At 33.5% G+C, this 21,633-nt stretch overlaps 1 protein-coding gene across 1 annotated transcript in view; it reads left to right on the forward strand.

Annotated features, from left to right (window-relative positions):
• Window positions 1-19,509, forward strand: part of LOC148602252 (acetylcholinesterase-like) — a 29,121-nt gene extending 9,612 nt beyond the window's left edge. Inside the window, exons 2-5 of the mRNA XM_088552737.1 lie at window positions 2,928-3,023; window positions 11,653-13,227; window positions 15,048-15,250; window positions 18,643-19,509. Coding sequence (XP_088408863.1) covers window positions 11,678-13,227; window positions 15,048-15,250; window positions 18,643-18,761 — 1,872 coding nt within the window. The 5' untranslated portion in view covers window positions 2,928-3,023; window positions 11,653-11,677 and the 3' untranslated portion in view covers window positions 18,762-19,509. The remainder of the gene's footprint in view (window positions 1-2,927; window positions 3,024-11,652; window positions 13,228-15,047; window positions 15,251-18,642) is intronic.
• The last annotated feature ends 2,124 nt before the right edge of the window (window positions 19,510-21,633 follow it).

The raw sequence follows: 21,633 nt of genomic DNA on the forward strand, positions 1-21,633 counted from the left end.
TCCGCTATATAGATGACGTATTGTCTTTAAACAATTCTAATTTCGGGGACTTGATACATCGTATATACCCAAAAGAACTTGAGATAAAGGATACTACAGACACTGTGAAGTCAGCCTCATATTTTGACCTACACTTAGAAAAACGTAGGAAAACTATTGACCAAACTTTATGACAAATGTGATGACTTTTCATTCAGAATTGTCAAATTTCCTTTTATCTGTGGCAACATCCCTTCAGCACCTGCGTATGGAGTGTTCATATCACAACTCATACGTTATGCCAGAGCTTGCCGAAACTACGCAGACTTTTTGTATCGCGCTAGAACTCTAACAAATAGGCTTCTGGAACAGGGTTATATTGCTACAAGATTGAAGTCATCACTACAGAAGTTTTGTGGTCGTCATCATGAACTCGTGGATCGTTATGGTGTATCCATCTGCACACTGAAAACTGATTTATTCAACAGGTCATGGTTTTCATTTCCTTGTTTGTCTACCCTGGACTTGACCTTTATGAGCAACTCGGCGGGTGTTTCTGGAAAAGCAGAGGACGCTTACCTTACCGGTGCACCTGGTCCATTTTTCAAGTTTTTAGTGGAGTCCGAGTTGCTCACTTGCTTTTGTTACTTTGTATGTATGATTTAAGTTACTTTATGTTCTTTGTTGTTTATGTCTATTTTCCATGTCTGGTCTTTGTCTCTGAATTACATTCTTTTGATTACTGCTATAACCTTGGTTCCCTTGATTACTCTTCCATATTCGTGCCATGTAATTTTGACGTATTTCAATAGCCCATTGTTGTGTCGATATTTAACTAAAATGTATCAAATAAAATATTGAACTCATGTGTTCTGCGTTCAACTGATGTCTTTTGAGAGTCTGTCCAGGAGCAATTTGACCTTTTTTTTTTATTTTACCTCTTATGCCGATTATTTCCTAAATATAATATACTCAGTGCTTCACTCTCTTCAAAATGTCAATTTGTGGAAAACACTTGAAATTGATAGACTAGTAACCGAACTACTAAATAGACCTGTTTATCAACTGTGTACTGGATAATTAATCTATATGGCCAGATCGTTTCCCCGTCCATCACTTCTCATGAATAAGACAGTTATCTCCAATACTTCTATTAACGTTAAGATGTTTGCATGAGGATAAGGTCATAGAAATAAGCTATAATGAATAATTAAATCCAACTATATCTCTTAAGCGATAAATTCATTTGCCAATACTAAATTAACTCCCTTTGATTTACACCCGCGGGAATTGATTCATTATTTGTAATAAATGTACATCCGGTCAGATGTTTCTTATGTCTACTATATCTAAATCAGAGAAAGACAAATGACATTGGACCAACACCTGGTAAACAACTAGTCATTAATATTCAGTAGATGTTTGTCATGGACATTTAACTTTTGGTACGAACTGTATTGTAAAAATGAACCGTTGCATTACTCAAATCAGTTACATATACAGTTGAAACCTGTCAAAAGGAACCCATATTTGGTTTTTAAAGTGTGCTCAGTGTATATCCTATTTACCAGGGTTTAAAATATATTCTAACTAATATAAAAAGTGAACGATTTAAACAGGTTTCAGGTTATTTAAGGTTCGATTTGGCATGTATAGTCAATAAGTTATTATTTATTTGAACAAAGTATAATTAATTCCATTTTTATGGCGTACATTATAACCGCGTATATTTTCCTTTTATTGAAATTGATACGATTATTACATCATAAGAAAACATCTTATGTTTATGAAATCACAAAAACGCTTAAGTCATAATAAGTTTCATTTCATATCACGTGACCAATTCCGTTACTGACGTAAGCACGGGATGCTGTGGCAATTCATCATGGTAGCAAATCCACGCTGGTCACCTGACAGATTGAATAATTTACCGTTAATATACCACCGCGGGATTTCGAGAAACAAACTTAAAACCCAGTAAAACGAACAATGCGAAAAACAAAAAATCGTTTGAAAAGAAATAAAAAATATTGATCTTTACTTAAATAACCCTGAAAAATATTGACAGACAACGTAAGTTTGACTCAATATTTAAATTCTAAACGACATTAAATCCTTAACTCCTTGGTGTTTGTTATATTTATAGATCCGGGAGAAATTAAATTGAAAAAAATACAATTAGTTAATACTGTATTCGTGTTTAAGAGGTCTTTAATTTGACCTGTTGTCTGCGCTTTTATTCCGGAAGTATTGAATATATCAGAGTTAACTTATTGAATTGCTGACATATTTAATTTCTTTTTTCCTTTCAAATCAATGAACATTACAAGGCATTAAATAAATTTTCTATTGTTGCATAAATATGTCTCCACTGGTGGTGGTTCAATGTAATACTGAAGACTCCAGTGTACAATGCTTTAAATGTTACAAATTTATTATGTCAAACTCTTTCATTACGTCGTGAAAATAAAATACATACTTTCTGAATTCTCAATAAAATATGGAATGCTATCAAACATTTGGAGACGTCTTTATACTAGGGAGTAAAACAATTAACTTCCGAATTGGTCTTACCTTGATTGAATTATTTGTTGAATAATGTTAAGTAATTAAAATGACTAAAAGATTTCAACTTTCTTTCAAACTTATATATCTGTGCAATATTGGAAAGTTTATGTGTCTTGCCAGTTGTCCAGTTAATTGTAGTTCCTCGGGATAGGGCTATTCAATCAGAAGAAGACCAACTAGCACTTTTTTCAACCTTAATTTTGTAAGTCGATTGTAATTTTTGACATTTACAACAGGTACAATATACAAACACCTTATAGATAACACATGTTCATGTGCAGAAGAAACGTTTTACTAACCTTTGTTAATTGTTTAAGTAGAAACTTTTTCCCCACCCAATGACAAATTGTAATATTTTTCCGTTTCAATTTTCGTTTCAGGTATCGGGTATCATCAATGCTCATTGTTTACATCGATATCACAGTTTTGGCATGGAATGAGAAGTCCGCTAACACTGTGGAGTTTTCCATTCTATAGTATGTATACTTATCCCAAAAGTAAACATAGGGGTTGAAACACACCACAACATGAAAATCATATTAAAAAAATATATATTCATGAACAAAATTCAAAATGGTTACTATGTTTACCATAGGATTCGCTATATTATAATAGTATGGTTTTCGATCAATTTTAGAATAAAAACATACCAATTATATATATTTCAAATTTCGATATTCTGTACATGTGTTTCATATTTTCTGTCTACATCGAACCTATTTTGAACTTTCTTTTTGGTTCGTTTCAGACAGGTGATCAGGTTATCAAGGTTCAAAATACATTTGAATTGATATAGGGGAACTTTAAAAAGTCTGCTTTTTTGGAACTTTAAAAAGTCAGCTTTAGAATTTTTTTTTTAAATTCAGGGTTCGGTTTAAATAGTTTCCAAGGAATATGAAAAAAATATATATGCAGAAAAACATATTTTTCTAAATCAGTCGTAAACTTTAGTGGTTTCATAAGTTGGAATTGTTCCTGTGCAGCGTATAGCTATTGAGTTATTGTAATTTTTAAGGATTTTTTTTTCTAACAAGGAATGACTAATGGGTTGTAAGACCATGACAAAAGAGTATGTCTGTTTTAGGTTGCCAAACTTACTTTTTTTTTTACCTACCTCAGCATATTTTCTTGGTCCTTGTATGAAATGCCGCTAAACTATCATTTTTTTTATTTGGTCACTATCAAAGTAAGATATCATACCTTTAGAAAATTATTTTTAAAGTTAGAATGATCTTACATACCTACCAACCCATTTTTTTTTCAAATAGGGTTGGTAGGTAGGTAATACGTCTATATAGATGACGCATTATCTTTAAACAATCCTAATTTCGGGAATTTGATACATCGCATATACCCAAAAGAACTTGAGATAAAGGATACGACAGACACTGTGAAGTCAGCCTAATATACCTACACTTAGAAATCGATGGTAAGGGAAAACTATTGACCAAACTTTACGACAAACGTGATGACTTTTCATTCAGAATTGTCAACTTTCCTTTCATCTTTGGCAACATTCCTTCAGCACCTGCGTATGGAGTGTTCATATCACAACTCATACGTTATGCCAGAGCTTGCCGAAACTGCCCAGACTTTTTGTATCGCACTAGAACTCTAACAAATAGGCTTCTGGAACAGGGTTGTGTTGCTACAAGATTGAAGTCATCACTGCAGAAGTTTTATGGTCGTCATCATGAACTCGTGGATCGTTATGGTGTATCCATCTGCACCATGAAAACTGATTTATTCAACGGGTCATAGTTTTCCTTTCCAAGTTTGTCTACCCTGACTTGACTTTTTATGAGCAACTCGGCGGGTGTTTCTAGAAAGGTAGAGGACGCTTACCCTACCGGTGCACCTGGTCCATTTTTCAAGTTTTTAGTGGAGTCTGAGTTGCTGACTTGCTTTTGTTACTTTTTATGTATGATTTTAGTTACTTTATGTACTTTGTCGTGTATGTCTGTTTCCCATGTCTAGTCTTTGTCCCTGGATTACATTTTTTTTATTACCACTATAACCTTGGTTCCCTTGATTACTCTTTCATCCAATGTAACCTGAAAGACATATATTTTTCTTGGCCTTACAGCATAACTATTAAGGTTAAAAAAGCGAGTTATGAATAAGAAAATGTATGAATGCTGTAATGTCAAAAATGGAATTGTGAATGAACTAAGCACAATCAGGAATATGGAAAAGGTAGTATACGAAAAATACACTACAAAAAAACTTTCTAAACAAAGCGCTGTATAATCCGAAACCCTGTCTAAAGCTGACACTTTTCAAACTCCCTTTATATAAATTTAAATGTGTTTTGGACTTTGGTAAACCGAACACCTGTCTAAAGCAGACACATTTGCCCGTAAAAAGGGGGTTCGGTTTAGGTTGGACCTTGGTAAACAGAACACGTGTCTGACCGGAACCATTTGTAAAGTCAAAAGGCGTTCAGTTTAGAAAAGCTCCAAAACAGCGTCTGACGTTCAAAATTCATTTTAGACGCTGCAGTCAGCCCTCTCAGAAAATGCAAGAATCTTGCAAAGTCTAGAAAATGTGAATGATTTTACACAACGTTATCCGATTGTCAAAGGACATTTGATTTGAATAATGTCAGAGAATTTCTTTAGGCTTGTCTGCAGTGGTTAGTAAGAGAGGACACGAACGACACTGCTGCGTGGAGCATGAAGTTTCCCTGTACAAATAACTAAATGTAGATCAAATTGTCAATCTTTGTCGTTTTCACCTTTAAATCATATTTACACATTGAAACTTTAAATTTAATTATTCCTTAAATTTCGATTAAAATCAAAACGAAACAATATTTTAATAAAAACTCATTTCAATTTACGGTGGAACTTTTATGGATACAAATTAAACTTATTGATGATTATAAAGATTATTAATTTTCTACTTGAATTATTTCTTTATCAATTTGAAAACACAATGTGTTGCTCTAGGCTAGCATTTTATCTAGAAAACAAACGAGATTGATATTATGACACTTGGACAATGCATATATTTTAAGTAGGTTTATAATTGTTAGTCCCATAATATGACTTTCTCAACTATTCATGAAACAAGTATAGTAAAACCTGTCTAAAACCAATTTTGGACTTTAAGGTAGTAGACCTGAGGTAAGGGACATAATTCTTAAAAGTCATTGAAACGTTTGTATTCAGCATTTTACATCAATCTCATGTGAGCATCAAAGTGACATAAATTGATTTAATTCTTTTTCAAGTGAAAGCTTGATTGGCTTTGGTGAAATTGCAAATGATAGAAACATATCCCTGATTTCAAGAGTTATGTCCCTTACCACAGGTCTACCAGCTTAAAATAGGGTCGATTTACAAATATGCGTAAATTACCAAGGTTAAAAGTACATTTTAATTGACAAGAAGCCATTTTTATTGTGTGTCGTTTAGACAAGTAACTGGATTATTAAGGGTTCGGTTTAGACAGGTTCCACGATAAATGAATCGAGTATAATTGATGTTTGTGTTCTATCTATCTGTCCTTTTACATACGATATGAATATTTCACAAAGAAAACACTTTTGAGGAATAATGGATATAAGTTTGATGTACAGTTTTGGATTTAAACTTAAGTAAAATGAATAAGATAAGTATATTTTAACCATTAATTTAGAATTGTATTGGATTCAATTAATTACATCAAAATATTATTTTCACAATTTTTTACATTTGTAATTTTTTTTAGTACAATAGGCCGTGACAATAATAATAGGCTCTGATAATTAAGAAACATGATGAAAGACGTTTGTATAACAATGTATTATATCTGTTTCATTTGAACCAGCGCCTTGTAGAATAACGTGATCTGAACTTTTGCTAGTCCGAATTTTATCATATTCGAAAATAGGGTATAGCAATTTACTTTTCTTTACTTTTCTGATATTAGATGTTTTAACATGTAGTTTATTTATACCGAGTTTCGGTGCGTGGCTAACGTCCAGCCAACACAAATATTTGTATTTATCTCTTTTTATCTCTCTTTTACTAAAATGAAGTATGCTAAAATGTCCATCCTTTAAACATCAGTTTCCTAATTTTTTTTAAAAAATTATCATAAATAATTATAGACTGCTTTCAAACATACTTCATATATCAAGTCAGACAAATAATGTACGATTTATCCTTGTGACATAGAGTAATCAAGGGAACCAAGGTTATAGCGGAAATCAAAAGAATGTAATCCAGGAACAAAAACCAAAAAAAAAAAAAAAAATAGAAAAAAAAACACAACAAAGAACATAAAATAACCAAAATAATACATACAAAGTAAACAAAGAGTCGATACTAACCGTTGCACTTCACTCTCAAACCGACTGAATTCCTCACACTGACGGAGATATTCCATACTTTCCCAACCTGTTACATATAAAGTTTCTATTTATCTCTAACTTTAAATCATCGTCTGCCTTCTTTTTTTATACATAACAAATTATTAGCACGTAGATCACCACTACATCTTTCACTGAAATCTGCCTGAACTTCATAATGAGTTATACCTAACAAACAAACAGTATATAGTTAGTCTAATTGCATTCTGCCTAAACTTCATGATGAGATATACGTACCAATTCACCAGGACATGGTCATCACTTGTTTTGTTTTCCTTTAATTGCAATCTTCCTGTACCTTATGATGAATTGTTATTGACAAAGCGTCAGTAATTATAGTCACTATTTGTTGTTCGTTTGTTTGTTTGTTTGTTTGTTTTTGTTTTTTTTTCTTTAATTGCAATATTACTTATCTTCATGGTGAGTTATACGAACCAATGCATCAGTACATAATTCCCACTTGTTTACTTCTATAACTGCAATCTAGCTTAACTTTATGATGAGTTTAATCTAGCACATCATCATTATAAAGTCACTGCTTGCATTTTTATTTTTCTTTAATTGTTATCTGCCTAAACTTTTTGATGAGTTATACCTAACAAAGCATCAGTACATAGTCGCCACTTGTTATTTCTTTAATTGCATTCTTCCTGCACTTCATGACGAGTTATACCTACCAAAGCATCGTTATATAACCATTTAACCACTACATATAAAATAGGAGATGTGGTAGGATTGCCAATGAAACAGTCATCCACCAAAAGCCAAGCAACGGACAATAAACTTCTTTTTTTTCTTTTATTGCAATCTGCCCAACGTTCATAATAAGTTATATCTAACAAAGCATCAGTAACAATAATCAATTTCGCACTAATATAACAAGAAGTGGCTTATCTCTTTCACCAGTTAATGTTTCCCGCAGTGATTTATAACAAATAGACAGTTGTTACTTCTCTGCAGTCAACAACAACTTCAGATATTTTCTATCTACATCATAACAGCAACAACCAATGTTCTATTTATTATTTCTCTCAACGGAACACAAATTAGAATCCATTTCTTATGGACAAGATTTAATAAATGGAGAATTGTTCTGGTATTTTGTATAACAATTACATCAGGTCTCACACTGATTTGAATATTGCGATCCTCCTGAAGTTTACACTCAATTTGGCTGAAGAAAAATTGAGTTAAGAAATAAAGTTATTGTATTTGAAAGTTTAGAAGCGTTTACTTAGGTTTGTAACTGTGAAATACACAATAAACGCTTCCAAATTAAGACAATTAATAATTCCCATGTGATAATGTTAAGAATTGTAAATATAAGGTACGTGCATGCGTAAGAACAGAATGTCGATCGTGAAGTTGACACTCTGAAATTTTAGCAATATTCGATGCAATTCACGGTGCAACAAATGTTACTCTTTCTAAACCGAACCACTTTTGGGCTTTAAAATAGTTCCGTGATTGCAGTTGTTTGTGTTACCAAGATTGAAAATACATTTAAGGAAGTAGACCTAGGGAAAGGGACATAACTCTTGAAATCAGTGATATGTTTGTATCATATTCAATTTCAACAAAGCCTATCAAGCTTTCATTTGAAACAGAATTAAATCTATCCATGTCACTTTGATGCTTACACGAGATTGATGTCAAATGCTAAATACAAACGTTCCAATGATTAGTTATAGATGTGTCCCTTATCCTAGGTCTACCTCCTTAAGTTCATATGAAAATTCATCTAAAAGTGTCTGGTTTAGACATGTTTTCGGATTATTCTAGTTTCGGTTGACATGTTTTACCTGTTAGAATTATCCGTTGTAAGTAAAAACTATCGTTGTTAAAATCAAGCATACTGGATACGCTGGCTAGGTACTGCAATACTTTACGGGTGAAATTACAACATCAAAATTATAGGAAACCTTTTAAGCCAATATAACAGTTGCACAAATGTTATGAATTTATTTGACAAAAGTCCAAGAAGGGAAAAGGAGTCATGGCCATCGCCACTGTACCTCACCTAGGATGCGTGATGTCTCCAGATAGTCTTCTTCCTTTTATACAAAAACCTCTTGGACCATCACATTCGAACATAACTCTACTCTATACCGCTCACTCTACTACACTCCTTTTACAAAACAAGTCTTGACACACCTGTTTCTGAACCTACTTCAACTCTATACAGACTTGTTGCCATCATTTTGGATATTGATTTCCACAGATTTCTTAAATCAGTTTGTATAAAATGTCAAGATGAAGGAAAACGATCATTCCTTTTACTTTGTCAACAAAGGTATAGATGCAATTAATTTGGCTAACATTCTCCATCACAAAAACGTAACCAACAAACTTTCCCCCATATTTCAAGGACAAATCAACGCCAATTATTTCAAATTCCTGTACTTCACCCAATGCATCCAAAATTTTTAATTATAAAAGGCTATTGAATAACCTCTAGATTGAGGACTTCTAGGCTAAACCACCTGACTGTTCTTGCAAAAACTCTCCATTCAAATATGGTCCTTCCGGTCACGTCATTACGGGAGATTTAACCATCATCGAAAAAGAATTTCTGCGTAATATCCTTTCTAAAGATCCCAAGTACCGTGAACCACGTTTCATAAATTGGAAATAAGTTCTTATGGATGCATTGGAGGACTACGCAAGAAAATGGATCAAACGAGAACAAGAATACATTGATTCTCTGTCAGAGTGGATAAAGACCGTGGGGTTTTTAATTTTGAAACGAATGAAAGCTTTAAGTAGGTCAATGAGTGCCAATGTTACATCAGTTTTCATTGACCCCGATGTAGCAAAATATGTCTACTATATATGACAGATATGTTGTAATCCAGCAGACAAAGCCCAAAACAACATTGTTTTTTTCTGTAAAACGTATTACATCCAATGCTTATTATTAGAGGTAGAGGTAGAAAATGATAGCAGTGGTAAGACCTATACTGGAACTACACTCTCAAAAGAAGAGTTAATAGTTAACCATAAATCTGCGCTATCCTCTTTTGGATAATTGTGATTAACCGTCTATGTACTAGACTCCACAAGAATCTATACATACAACATTACGTAGCAAAATGCACCATCAATTATACTCACAGCTGTCAAAGAGGGTCTCCAGTCTTACCACAACACTTGTTACTCCCGTGGTATTAATTCAATGTGGATCCTGAAAAATTCGAAAGATCTTTTGGAGACTACTAATTCAAGATTATTATCAGAATATAATAGCATTACAACCTATGATTTTTCAACACTGTATACTTCTATTCGTCATAGTCAGTTAAAATCCCGAAAACTTTACACATCGTTGTTTCTCAAAAAAAAAGATGGTACACCTAGATATAATTATATAGTTTATGGTAGAGATTAATTATACTTTGTAAATAATAATTCCAAATCATATTCCAGATATACAGAAGATGTTTTCAAATGCTGAAATTTTCTATCGATAACATATTTGTTCAGTGTGGTGGACGCGATTTTCAACAAACGGTCGGCAAACGGAACAAATTGTGCTCCTCTACTTGCTGACATATTCCTACACTCTTATGAGGCTGACTTTATAGCTGATTTGAAGGAAACAATATCGTTAAGCTATATCCTTTAATCTCAGTTACCGCTATATAGGTAACGTTCTATCGTTAAACAATCCTAGTATCGGAGACTTGATACCTCGCATCTACCTAAAAGAACTTGAGATAAAAGATACTACAGACACTGTGAAGTCAGCCTCATATTTTGACCTACACTTAGAAATCGATGGTAAAGGAAAACTATTGACCAAACTTTACGACAAACGTGATGACCTTTCATTGTCAACTTTCCTTTCATCTGTGGCAACACCCCTTCAGCACCTGCGTATGGAGCTTTTATAGCACAACTACGTTATGCAAGAACTTGTCGTAACTACGCAATATTTTTGTATCCCACAAGACTTCTTACAGCCGGGCTTCTGGAAAGGACTATATTGAAGTCAGAAGTGTCACGGTCGCCATCACGAACTCGTGGATCGTTACGATGTATCCATGGAAACTGATTTGTTCAACGTATCATAGTTTTCCTTACCCCTTTCGTCTACGACGGATTTGACTTTTTATGAGCAACTCGGTGGATGTTTCTAGAAAAGAAGAGGACGCTTACCCTACCGGTGCACCTGGTTCATTCTCCCAGTTTTTAGTGGATTTCGAGTTGATAATTTGCTTTTGTTACTTTGTATGAATGATTTTAGTTACTTCATGTTCTTTGTTGTGTATGTCTGTTTTCCAAGTCTGGTCTTTGTGCCTGGATTACATTCTTTTGATTACCGCTTTTACCTTGGTTCCCTTGATTATTCTTTGTATGTATTATTTTAGTTATGTAATGTTCTTTGTTTGGTCTTTGTCCCTGGAATGCTTTCTTCTGATATCCGCTAGTACCTTGATTCCCTTGATTACTCTATTAATTATAATTAACAGCAGAAAATATTAAATAGTACATGTTTAATATAAAACAGTTCATAACCGGTATGTTCCTAGTTTGAAAAAGAGGAATGGTGAGAAAACCACATTTTTTGGCTAACCAAACCTCCCGTTTCCATAGTGACCGTAAGAGTTCCTTTGTGTTGTGCATAGAAAAAGTTAAAATTTGTAAAAATAAGGTAGACAACTCGGTGAAAGACTAAATGAAGTGCTTGTGGGGTGGGGAAAAATATCAACATTTGCCAAAGTAATCATTTGTTACCTTTATTTTAGAGCTACTGATTGGCAGAGTGATGACATGACGTTTAAGTCTTCATTCGAAGTAACTTGTCCATTAATATGGACACTTTTAGTTACTTTGTCCTTTAATCTGGGCCAGTCCACAAACCCCATCGTACAGACAGACAAAGGTCTTATACAGGGAAAGCGTCTCCATGTGCATGATGGGAAACAAGTCGATGCTTTTTATGGAATACCCTATGCAAAACCCCCCTTGGGGGATCTCCGATTTAAACATCCTCTACCAATAGATGAATGGCAGGGAGTTTATGATGCAACTCGACTTCCAAATGCCTGTATTCAAGCCGTTGATACTTATTTTAAGGATTTTAAGGGTTCTGAAATGTGGAATCCGAACACACTGATCAGTGAAGATTGTTTATATCTCAATGTTTGGGCCCCTCTTCGAACCTCTGATTTTAATGATAAGGCGGTTATGATATGGATATATGGCGGTTCATATAGTTTCGGATCTTCTTCTTTAGATGTTTATAATGCAAAATATTTAGCAGCTGAAAATGACATCATTGTAGTATCTATGCAGTATCGTGTGGGTTCTCTGGGATTTTTGTCATTTGGAGAACCGGATGCTCCAGGAAACGCTGGGCATTTTGACCAGCTTACCGCCATTGAGTGGGTCCAACGAAATATTCACAATTTTGGAGGCAATAGCCATAACGTTACATTGTTTGGTGAAAGCGTAGGAGCAGCCTCAGTTGGACTTCACTTGCTTTCACCTTTAAGTCGTGGAAAATTCCAGAGAGCCATCATGCAAAGTGGGGCTCCTCAAGCAATATGGGGCACTGTTACACGAACAGAAGCTATCCGCCGCGCAACAGGTCTTGCTAATGTATTCAAATGCAAATCTTCCGATGTTAGTGAAAAACTCAGCTGTTTGCGGAGTAAAAATGCATCAGATTTTCCTCTAAAAGATTTCAGTCCTGGGATAGTTATAGGCATTACACAATTTCCTTTTGTTGCTATGATAGATGGCGTATTGATTCCAGAATCACCGGAAATGGCGTTTCGAAATAAGCATTTTAAAAAGACTCCATTGCTAATTGGAACAAATTTGAATGAAGGGAGTTATTTCTTGGTTTACGGTAGTGCTGACTTTCCAATAGAACCGTCAACCAGTACTCTCAATATCAGTAGAATACAATTTTACGAAAATATAAAAAAATTTTTTAAATATTATCCACAGTTTCCGGAAAAGTTGAATTCATTTGGAATCGAAGCGATTCTTTTTCAATACACTCCTTGGAAAAACCCTCATAATCAAATTTTAAATGCAGAAGCGATAGATCAAGCGGTTGGAGATCAAAACTTTGCATGCCCAACAATAGAGTTCGCGGATAGATATGCTATGTCAGGAATTCCTGTTTATCACTATAGATTTGAACATAGAACTACAAACCACTATTGGCCGAAATGGATGGGTGTATTACATGGAGACGAAATATTCTATGTGTTTGGCGAGCCATTAGACCGCTCCAAAAATTATACACATATAGAGAAAAAACTAAGTAAAAAAATAATGAAGTATTGGTCCAATTTTGCAAAAACAGGGTATGTATAGTTAATTGTATACAGAATATGACTTTATTTGTTATTTGGAGGGCCATATTTTCTCTTTCTTCACAAACAGTTTGTATATAAATGGATTTTGGGAAAAGCATATTTCATGCACTTTTTCAATTAAAAATAAGAATATAAATAAACGCTTTTGGGCTTTTTATTTCAGTTAATTTATGCTAACTTTTTTTTATCTATTTATTCATGCATTTATGTCGTATTTTTAAAATTCAATATGATTAACATGATATTGACAATGAAACTGATTTGATCTGAAAATACTAGAAAATTATTCATATATCGGTTTCTTACAAATAATGCGTTTACAAAGAAGTTATTGTTAACAACCACATCAAATTCACAAATTTTAGGATTTTCATATCAAGTCACAAAATAACCAAATTACAGCACATTAAATGATGATATTTAAGCGATATAGTCGGTCTTATTATACACTTACCAGATGAATTACTTCAAGTTTAACTGGGTATTTGAACTTTCTATTAGACACATAATTATAAATTGTATAGAATTATAGAAAGCTTATATCTCCTTCTCAATTGTACAGTTTATAACCCAGTGGGTAATCATTTACTCGAGGGAACTCTTTACCCTGATAACTATCATGTTTGCATGTAATAATAGTATTTTTATTCAAGTCGCAGTCACCGAAGACTTATTTTTTATTCGTATTCTGTTGTCAACATTTGAAAGAGTAATTAAGGGAACCAAGATTATAGTGGTAATCAAAAGAATGTAATCGAGAGACAAAGACCAGGCATGGAAAACAGACTTATACAACAAAGAACAGAACACAAAGTAACTAAAATCATACATACAAAGTAACAAAAGTAAATTAGCAACTCGGACTCCACTAAAAACTGAGAGCATGGACCAGGTGCACCGGTAGGGTAAGCGTCCTCTGCTTTTCTAGAAACACACTCGCCGAGTTGCTCATAAAAAGTCAAGTCCGAGGTAGGCTAAAGCGGAGAGGAAAACTATGACACGTGGAACATATCAGTTTTCATGTCGCAGATGGATACACCGTAGCGATCCACGTTCGAAAAGCAGATTTTTTCGATAAAGAGTAAAGATTTTTTTTTGTAAAATTATGAAGATTGAATTTTCTATTGGCTAACATTGTATTAGAATAATTTGAATACCGAACTACGGACCATTAATGGCCAAAATGGATGTTACATGGAGACGAAGTTAATTCCTACTTAGTCTTTAGAAAAAGAAACCAACATATACTTATACAAAATTAATTTGCGTTTTTTCCTTTTCCTTTAAAGAAAAATTCTATAACTGTTCTTTTGTCGATTGAAATATATATTTATCTCTTCCCTTTTAGGGATCTGATTTTGTTTATCATTGAGATAAATTTAAGTTACAAAATGATCATAATCATAATTTGTCAAATAAAAAAAATTTCATTGAAATACTACATCTTTCAAAGAGTCTACGAAAAGTAAGAGTAAACTACCGAACTATTGTGCATGTAAAATTTAAACTCTTTTGTAGCAGTGAAAATCACATGACCTTATGGTTTTTTCGCACTTCAGAGACACATAAAATATTATGTAATAATAATAATAAGTTCCTTCTCTAGGTATACGCATTTAACCGGGAAATAGTTTCGAATATAAATAGAATTGAAAAAGAACTGATATCCTGAAACCCCAAAAGTAGTATACGCAAAAATAAGTTCGACAACTGTTTGTTGTGTCCCTTCTTACAATCCATTAATATAAACAACATCTCTATAAAAATCATTTTATGCGTTTTATTGTACGAATTGTATACCATTTAAGGGACCCTAACAAGGAGCAGGTAAACGGTGAAATCATGCTCTTGGATGAATGGCCGGTTTACACCATTGAAGATCGGAAGTACCTCCGACTACAAACAAATTTAGTCCATGGACATAACAAGAAAAAATCAATAGGCATTGGACCAAAATTACAAGACTGTGCTTTCTGGAATGAATATCTACCACTATTAATCCGTGGAACAGGTATGTTAAGATTGTCATCGTTTATGTTTAAAACAAAGATCTTCCGAAGAATGATTTCAGTAAAACACAGTCACAAAAATTTGACTATATGTACATTTTTCTCTTTAGATAGTTTCCCTGAATTACATTATTTGGATTTCCGCTAGAACCTTTGTTCCCTTGATCACTCTTCCCAATTTAAATTGGCTACAAAAGACTACATGGCATTGTTGTTCAAACGTTTTTTGTCCTGCTGTGACTGGGTAACTAATTAATATAATTTTAACAGACTCTTCAGTGAATAACTTTTGTCGAGCGGAATACATTTCTGGTTGCTAGTTTATAAGTTTTTTTTTGTTCCATTAGAGCAGACTTTCTTCTTGTCCTATAATAAGTTTGCATGGGTTTGATAAATTAAAATATGTATGGAACGTCTGTGCCACTTCTATCATATGCCTTTCCATTGCATGAATAAAACATGGAAACACGTTGTAGAACTGCTTTTTTCCTCGAATCTTGTCCTGAAGTGAGTTCTTAGGTGGTGTTCGATTTCTTTTGAGGGCGTCTCAAACTATAATAGTTGTGCTCTGATTTACATAAAGTATACGTGGTGATATTTTGGTTGTTTGCATCTTGAAGGATGCACGGTAAATACGGAAACAGTTCCGATATGTTTTATTCGGATATTCGGTTGAACGTTAATATCTATAAATAACGTGTTTGCGTGTGTTTTAATGGCCACATCCGTCTAAAAGTTGTTACTTGAATTCATTTATGAATAAAATATTGACTGACGTAAGCCAAGTTAAACCGTTTTATGAAAACAAGTTGTTGGAGTATTAATTTATTAATACCGAGCATCGGATATAAGTAAAACCAACCGGAATACGTATCAGATAGGTCCACAGATATGAACCAGTGAAGTAAATTCAAAGTGAAAGTAGCCTTTAAATTGATTTAAAATTAAAATATGCAGTTCATGAACAAGGCAAAATATAATTAAAAAATAGTTCACCGTATTTTGATCTGGAACGCTTAATTGTCTTTTTTTGATGGACAACCGTTTTATCTATTCTATCTCTCTCCTTTCAGCTATCGTCCTTTTCTCAATGACAAAACAAATGTAAAACCAAATGTATACGTGCGGTGCTCGGTTGTAAACTGTGTTTAACTCATATTAAGTAGTACTTTATCAAAAGCATATATGGCTCATAAGACCACTAACTTCGTGTACAGTGATTCAAACGAAGTTTTCAAAGTTTATAAGAATCATGGCATATATTGTAAATGTTCTTGTTTTCTAAATATATATTATTATTTTTATTAACATGTGATTAAGCAGTTACAAATAGTATAGTACGTGTAATTTTGCATCTTGTGATGGCATCTAAACACCGCAGAGGAGCGATTCCGTGCATGTTGTGACGCTGATGAAAAGCATTGATGACATAGTTAGCTAGATTAATAACTGCAGTTTTCCTCTTGTGAAGGCGAACCACTAACATCATGTTTTTGTGCTATTTGACGTGTGTGATAATTGCTACTAACAGTTTTAGCAGTTGTGAATGCTTTCTAGATTAACAACAAGGTAAGATGGTCATGAAAAAGAATACATTAATTTAGTGAGGCACTAAAGGTTTAAGGTTTTAAACACATTCTACATAGTTCATGTGCAAAATCTGATACCGATACCGAGTTCATGCGAAAGTAGCATAATGACCATAGGATTGTCTTTAAGTCTACCTTTCTCACTTTTGAGACAAGGATATTCCAATGTTAAGCGATGCGGGATTTTTCGCTCATGGTTGAGACTTCATCTTGTGATTTTAAGCCATGTTAGGTATCCTTATCTCACAAGATCGTCTTTATGTATTCACGTTTAGGCCATGTTTTGGAATTTTGACGTATTTGAATCTTCCCACAACTGATGCTTCGGTATTTGTTTTGCCGACACCTTGCACTCTCAACAGAGTGAGTTACTTAATTCCTCATTAAAAACTAGATCAATAATTCCAATTCTTTCCGGTAAGCATATCAAATATTTCGGCCAAATTGCTCGAACATCTTTGTCTAGCGATTTCAACGGAGTTTGATTCTTGGTCGTCACCTTAATAAATTAATGAAAACAAACCAAATAGAAACAGAATACATATGACCAAACATATATATCTTGTAGTGAGACAATGTCGAAACACATGTACCTCAATACTTTATATGTAATATCATTTAATATATCTAGATCTATCAGTTTTGTTAGCATTTTCTTTTTTTTTTCAAGTTATGAACTACCAGAAGGTTAAGTGTTCTTATGTGTAAATTAAATATACGGTGCTATCTGCTGAAACTGATCTGAGTAAATTATCCGAATCCTTCTAAACCAGACACTTTTCACATTTCCTTTACACCAATTTAAATGTGTCTTCAAATTTGGTATAACGTCCAAAACAAGTCAAACCAAACCAATATTTAAGTTCAAAAGATGTTCAGTTTAGACAGTCTTCACCTTATTTCAAAAAGAAACATGCAGATCAGTCTTGAAATCAGAGTACATATAAGTCAATTTAAAACACGCTGTCTGACTGTTTCATTAAGTTTATATATGAACTTTTCAATAATTTATAAAAGTTTCAGTTTGATTATTGAAAGATTGTAGTTAAGAAGGCTTTGTTTTTTGGTAAAAAAAAATGATTAAAGATGATATATGCACTTGGCAATAAGATCCTATTATATGAAAACAAAATGCTTCGTCAAAGAAAAAAAAACCTTTTATAAAGCACAACATAACAAGTGTTACCATCTAGATATATTATACATGTAAAGACATGTAATGATTCATAGCGCATACAGTGATGATGTCCAATGGGTAAAGTTTGTCTTTTCCTAAATTATAAGACAAGACAATTACTCGTATCTGAAAAATTTTCTGTAGTTACCTAAACAATTATTGGATCAGACAATACAATAAATATTGAAAGAATGTCTAATCCATTCTGGATTGTTGAGGTATTCAGGCAAGTTTTCTGGTTATTGTTTTTTTAATAATTGGAAGACCAACTCTATCAATTAAACCCCATCACTGTATGACTACTGTATGACCACCGTAAGTATACTGTATGACCACTGTATGACTACTTAATGACCACTGTATGACCACCGTAAGTATACTGTATGACCACTGTATGACTACTTAATGACCACTGTATGACTACTGTATGACTACTGTATGACCACTGTATGACTACTGACCACTGTATGACTACTGTATGACCACTGTATGACTACTGACCACTGTATGACTACTGTATGACCACTGTATGACTACTGTATGACCACTACCCACAAATTGTTCATCTCTCTGTAGTTAAAAGCTTTGTGTTGAATAAAAGTGTAAATATATCTACTTTTATTTTCAGCTGAAACATCAGAAGTAGAAAAGCAGTGGAAGGTCAAATTTGCAGACTGGTCAGATCATTTTGACAACTTTATTATATCATATGAAAACAGATTACAATCCTGCAATACAATACCTTGAGGAAGGAATATGCCGATTTGTTTCAAAACAATCGGAACTACTAGTATGCTTGACCAAGTAAACTACAGAATGTCTATTCATAATATTTGTCGGAAATTTAAACTATGAGTATTTTTGACTAAGTGTTTTCTTCCCTTTTGGTTGTATGTAAATGTATAATTTGATATCACTAACAAAATCAGAATGGACACTAAAAAGTCTACATTTCCATGCGCCAACGTTAGAGGAAGAAAAAAAAGTCATAATAAAAGGTTTAACAGTGGAGTTAAAATTTTTGAATCGGATCTGGGGGGTCCCGACAGATTCTTCTGCCTTGATCGTTTTTGTAAATGGCTAAATCGAACTGTTTAGTTCCCAAAATGATGAAAAGCAAAATTTATATTATTTGTAATCATAGTAAAGGCATGATAGAAGCGAATTCATACAGGCATAAAACTTTTTTTACAATTTGTCATAAGCTCATAAGTTATATTTATTTTTGTAGCAGATTGATGAGACCCTAACGGTTAAACAATATTCTGACTTCTATCTTATTTTCTTATAACCACTTTTTATAATATAAAAACAAATCATCCGGTATGAAACATATACACGCATAGATATCATTTGAAATGTTGGTATAAAGAGAAACTCGTGGAATCAATGATCATTAATGTTTAACTTTAAATATCAAATCATCCAATGATAAAAGCGTTGTATATAGTTGTGACTAAACCATTTTCATAAAATAAAATATCAAACCAACCAATTAATTGCTTTCATTATTTAGATCTATTGCTGCGTGAAAGTTGTGAAAGGTTCCTATTGTTATGTGGTCGGCCAATTCATAAAAATGCACCCGAATAGAATGCCAACGTTTTGTAAACCTTTTTTTCGACGCAGTCGGTACAGTTTCGCTTTTTACCCTTTGACCTTATCGATAATTGAAATTGCGTGCCATGTGCTATTTTCTTGAATGAAATGTAGAACCTTATAAGTGAAAAGAACAAAATCTTACTGCGTTGGGTATCTTTTTTAAATATAGTACTTTTTCTTGTATATACTTAAAACCGTATAGCGGAAAAGTTTGGAAAGGTTCGAAGCCTCGCTATATTCGCGAGGTTAGGAGAATCGCGAAAATAAGCACTCGCTAAATATATGTCCAGATATTTTACATAGTTTTCATTCCATTTAATCTCTAAACACGAAAATAAAGACTGTAAAAATATAATACCCCTCTGTTCATAGAGTACATCGCAAAATTTTGCAACCGCAAAAAGTACCCGCTATACGGTTATGGTATTCATTAAAAGGTATGCAAATCATATTTACATTTTTGAAATGCATATGGCTTCCCTCCCTTTATTAAAATATAAGACTTGCAAAACGTTTCTTTGTTATATATGTGTTTTTTATATAATATCACTACTATCAGTATGCATTCAATGCCAACTGCAGCATAGATGAACTAGTATAGTTAATGAAAGTAAGTATATATTGATATTAATTTTAAAGAATACATATATTACAAAGAAGCTTTTAACAGCCTCACATCTTGACCTACAGATACAGATCGATGGTAAAGGAAAAGTATTGTCCAAACTTTACGACAAGCGTGATAACCTTTCATTCAGAATTGTCAACTTTCCTTTCATCCGTCGCAACATACCTTCAACACCTGCGTATGGAGTTTTCATATCACAACTCATACGTTATTCCAGAGCTTGTCTTAAGTCCCCCGACTTTTTGTATCGAGCTAGACTTCTGGAACAGGGTTATGTTACTGTAAGATCGAAATCATCACTACAGAAGTTTTACGGTCATCATGAACTCATGGACCGTTACGGTGTATCCATCTGCACCATGAAAACGTATTTGTTCAACGTGTCATAGTTTTCCTTTCCTCATTAGTCTACCTCGGACTACCCTTCCGGTGCACCTGGTCCATGCTCCGAGTTTTTAGTGGAGTCCGAGTTGCTCATTTACTTTCTTTACTTCGTATGTATTTTTTAGTTACTTTATGTTCTTTGTTGTGTTTGTTTTCCATGCCAGGTCTTTGTCCCTGGATTAGATTCTTTTGATTTCCGCTAGAATCTTGGTTCCTTTGATTACTCTTTTTTATCAAGTCTATTAAAATATAATAATTCAAAAACTTAATTTAAAAATGTTCCGTTGAAAGTATTCAGAAATCATTCATTTTTTATTCGACAATGTATGTAGAATATGGAACTAGTCAAACTTTCTTCCTGACGAATATCACGGTCCAATAAATGCACTTATCATTGCTTACATAAGCAATGCATCATTCAGAACAAGGCTACTAATGTCAGACCTCACTTCCATCATGAAAATGAAAGGTTAAGATAAAATGAGAAAATGATCGAAAGGATATCCTCTTTAGACAGAACGAAGAACCCAAAGAAAACCAATTCATCATCCGGGTAATGCAACTTTTGTCTACCGGCCAGACCTTGCCAATCATGTAGATGTTTTATCATGAGGATCTACTTTTTCTTGTAGCTATCTGACGCAATCATACGAGTAAAGCACTTAAAACAGAGCCAAAAAATCAGAAAGGAAGGAGAAATTCTTCAAACGATTGACATTAAATCAAATATTATGGAAAGTGCACTTTATTTAGGGGTAAATTTCTTTGTTTGAAATCTTTCATTTTAATGTCTTCGTGGAGAACTCAGTCCGGTATAACAAATATCAGGGCAAAAACCGGAAAGTTGGAAAACCATCGATATGTTCTTGGTACTTTGATTTTTCACGGTTTCTTCCCCAGTTTGTGTTTTCATAGAATCCCTACAAATATAGTCTTGCTTATTAGTCTGTTATCCCATGCATTTTGCAGTCCTCCCTGGTAACTGGTAATTCAAAATCAATTGAC

Source organism: Perna viridis, chromosome 11 (assembly GCF_037379345.1).
Source record: "Perna viridis isolate PV_CMFRI_1.1 ecotype Kerala chromosome 11, ASM3737934v1, whole genome shotgun sequence".
Taxonomy (NCBI): Eukaryota; Metazoa; Mollusca; class Bivalvia; order Mytilida; family Mytilidae; genus Perna; species Perna viridis.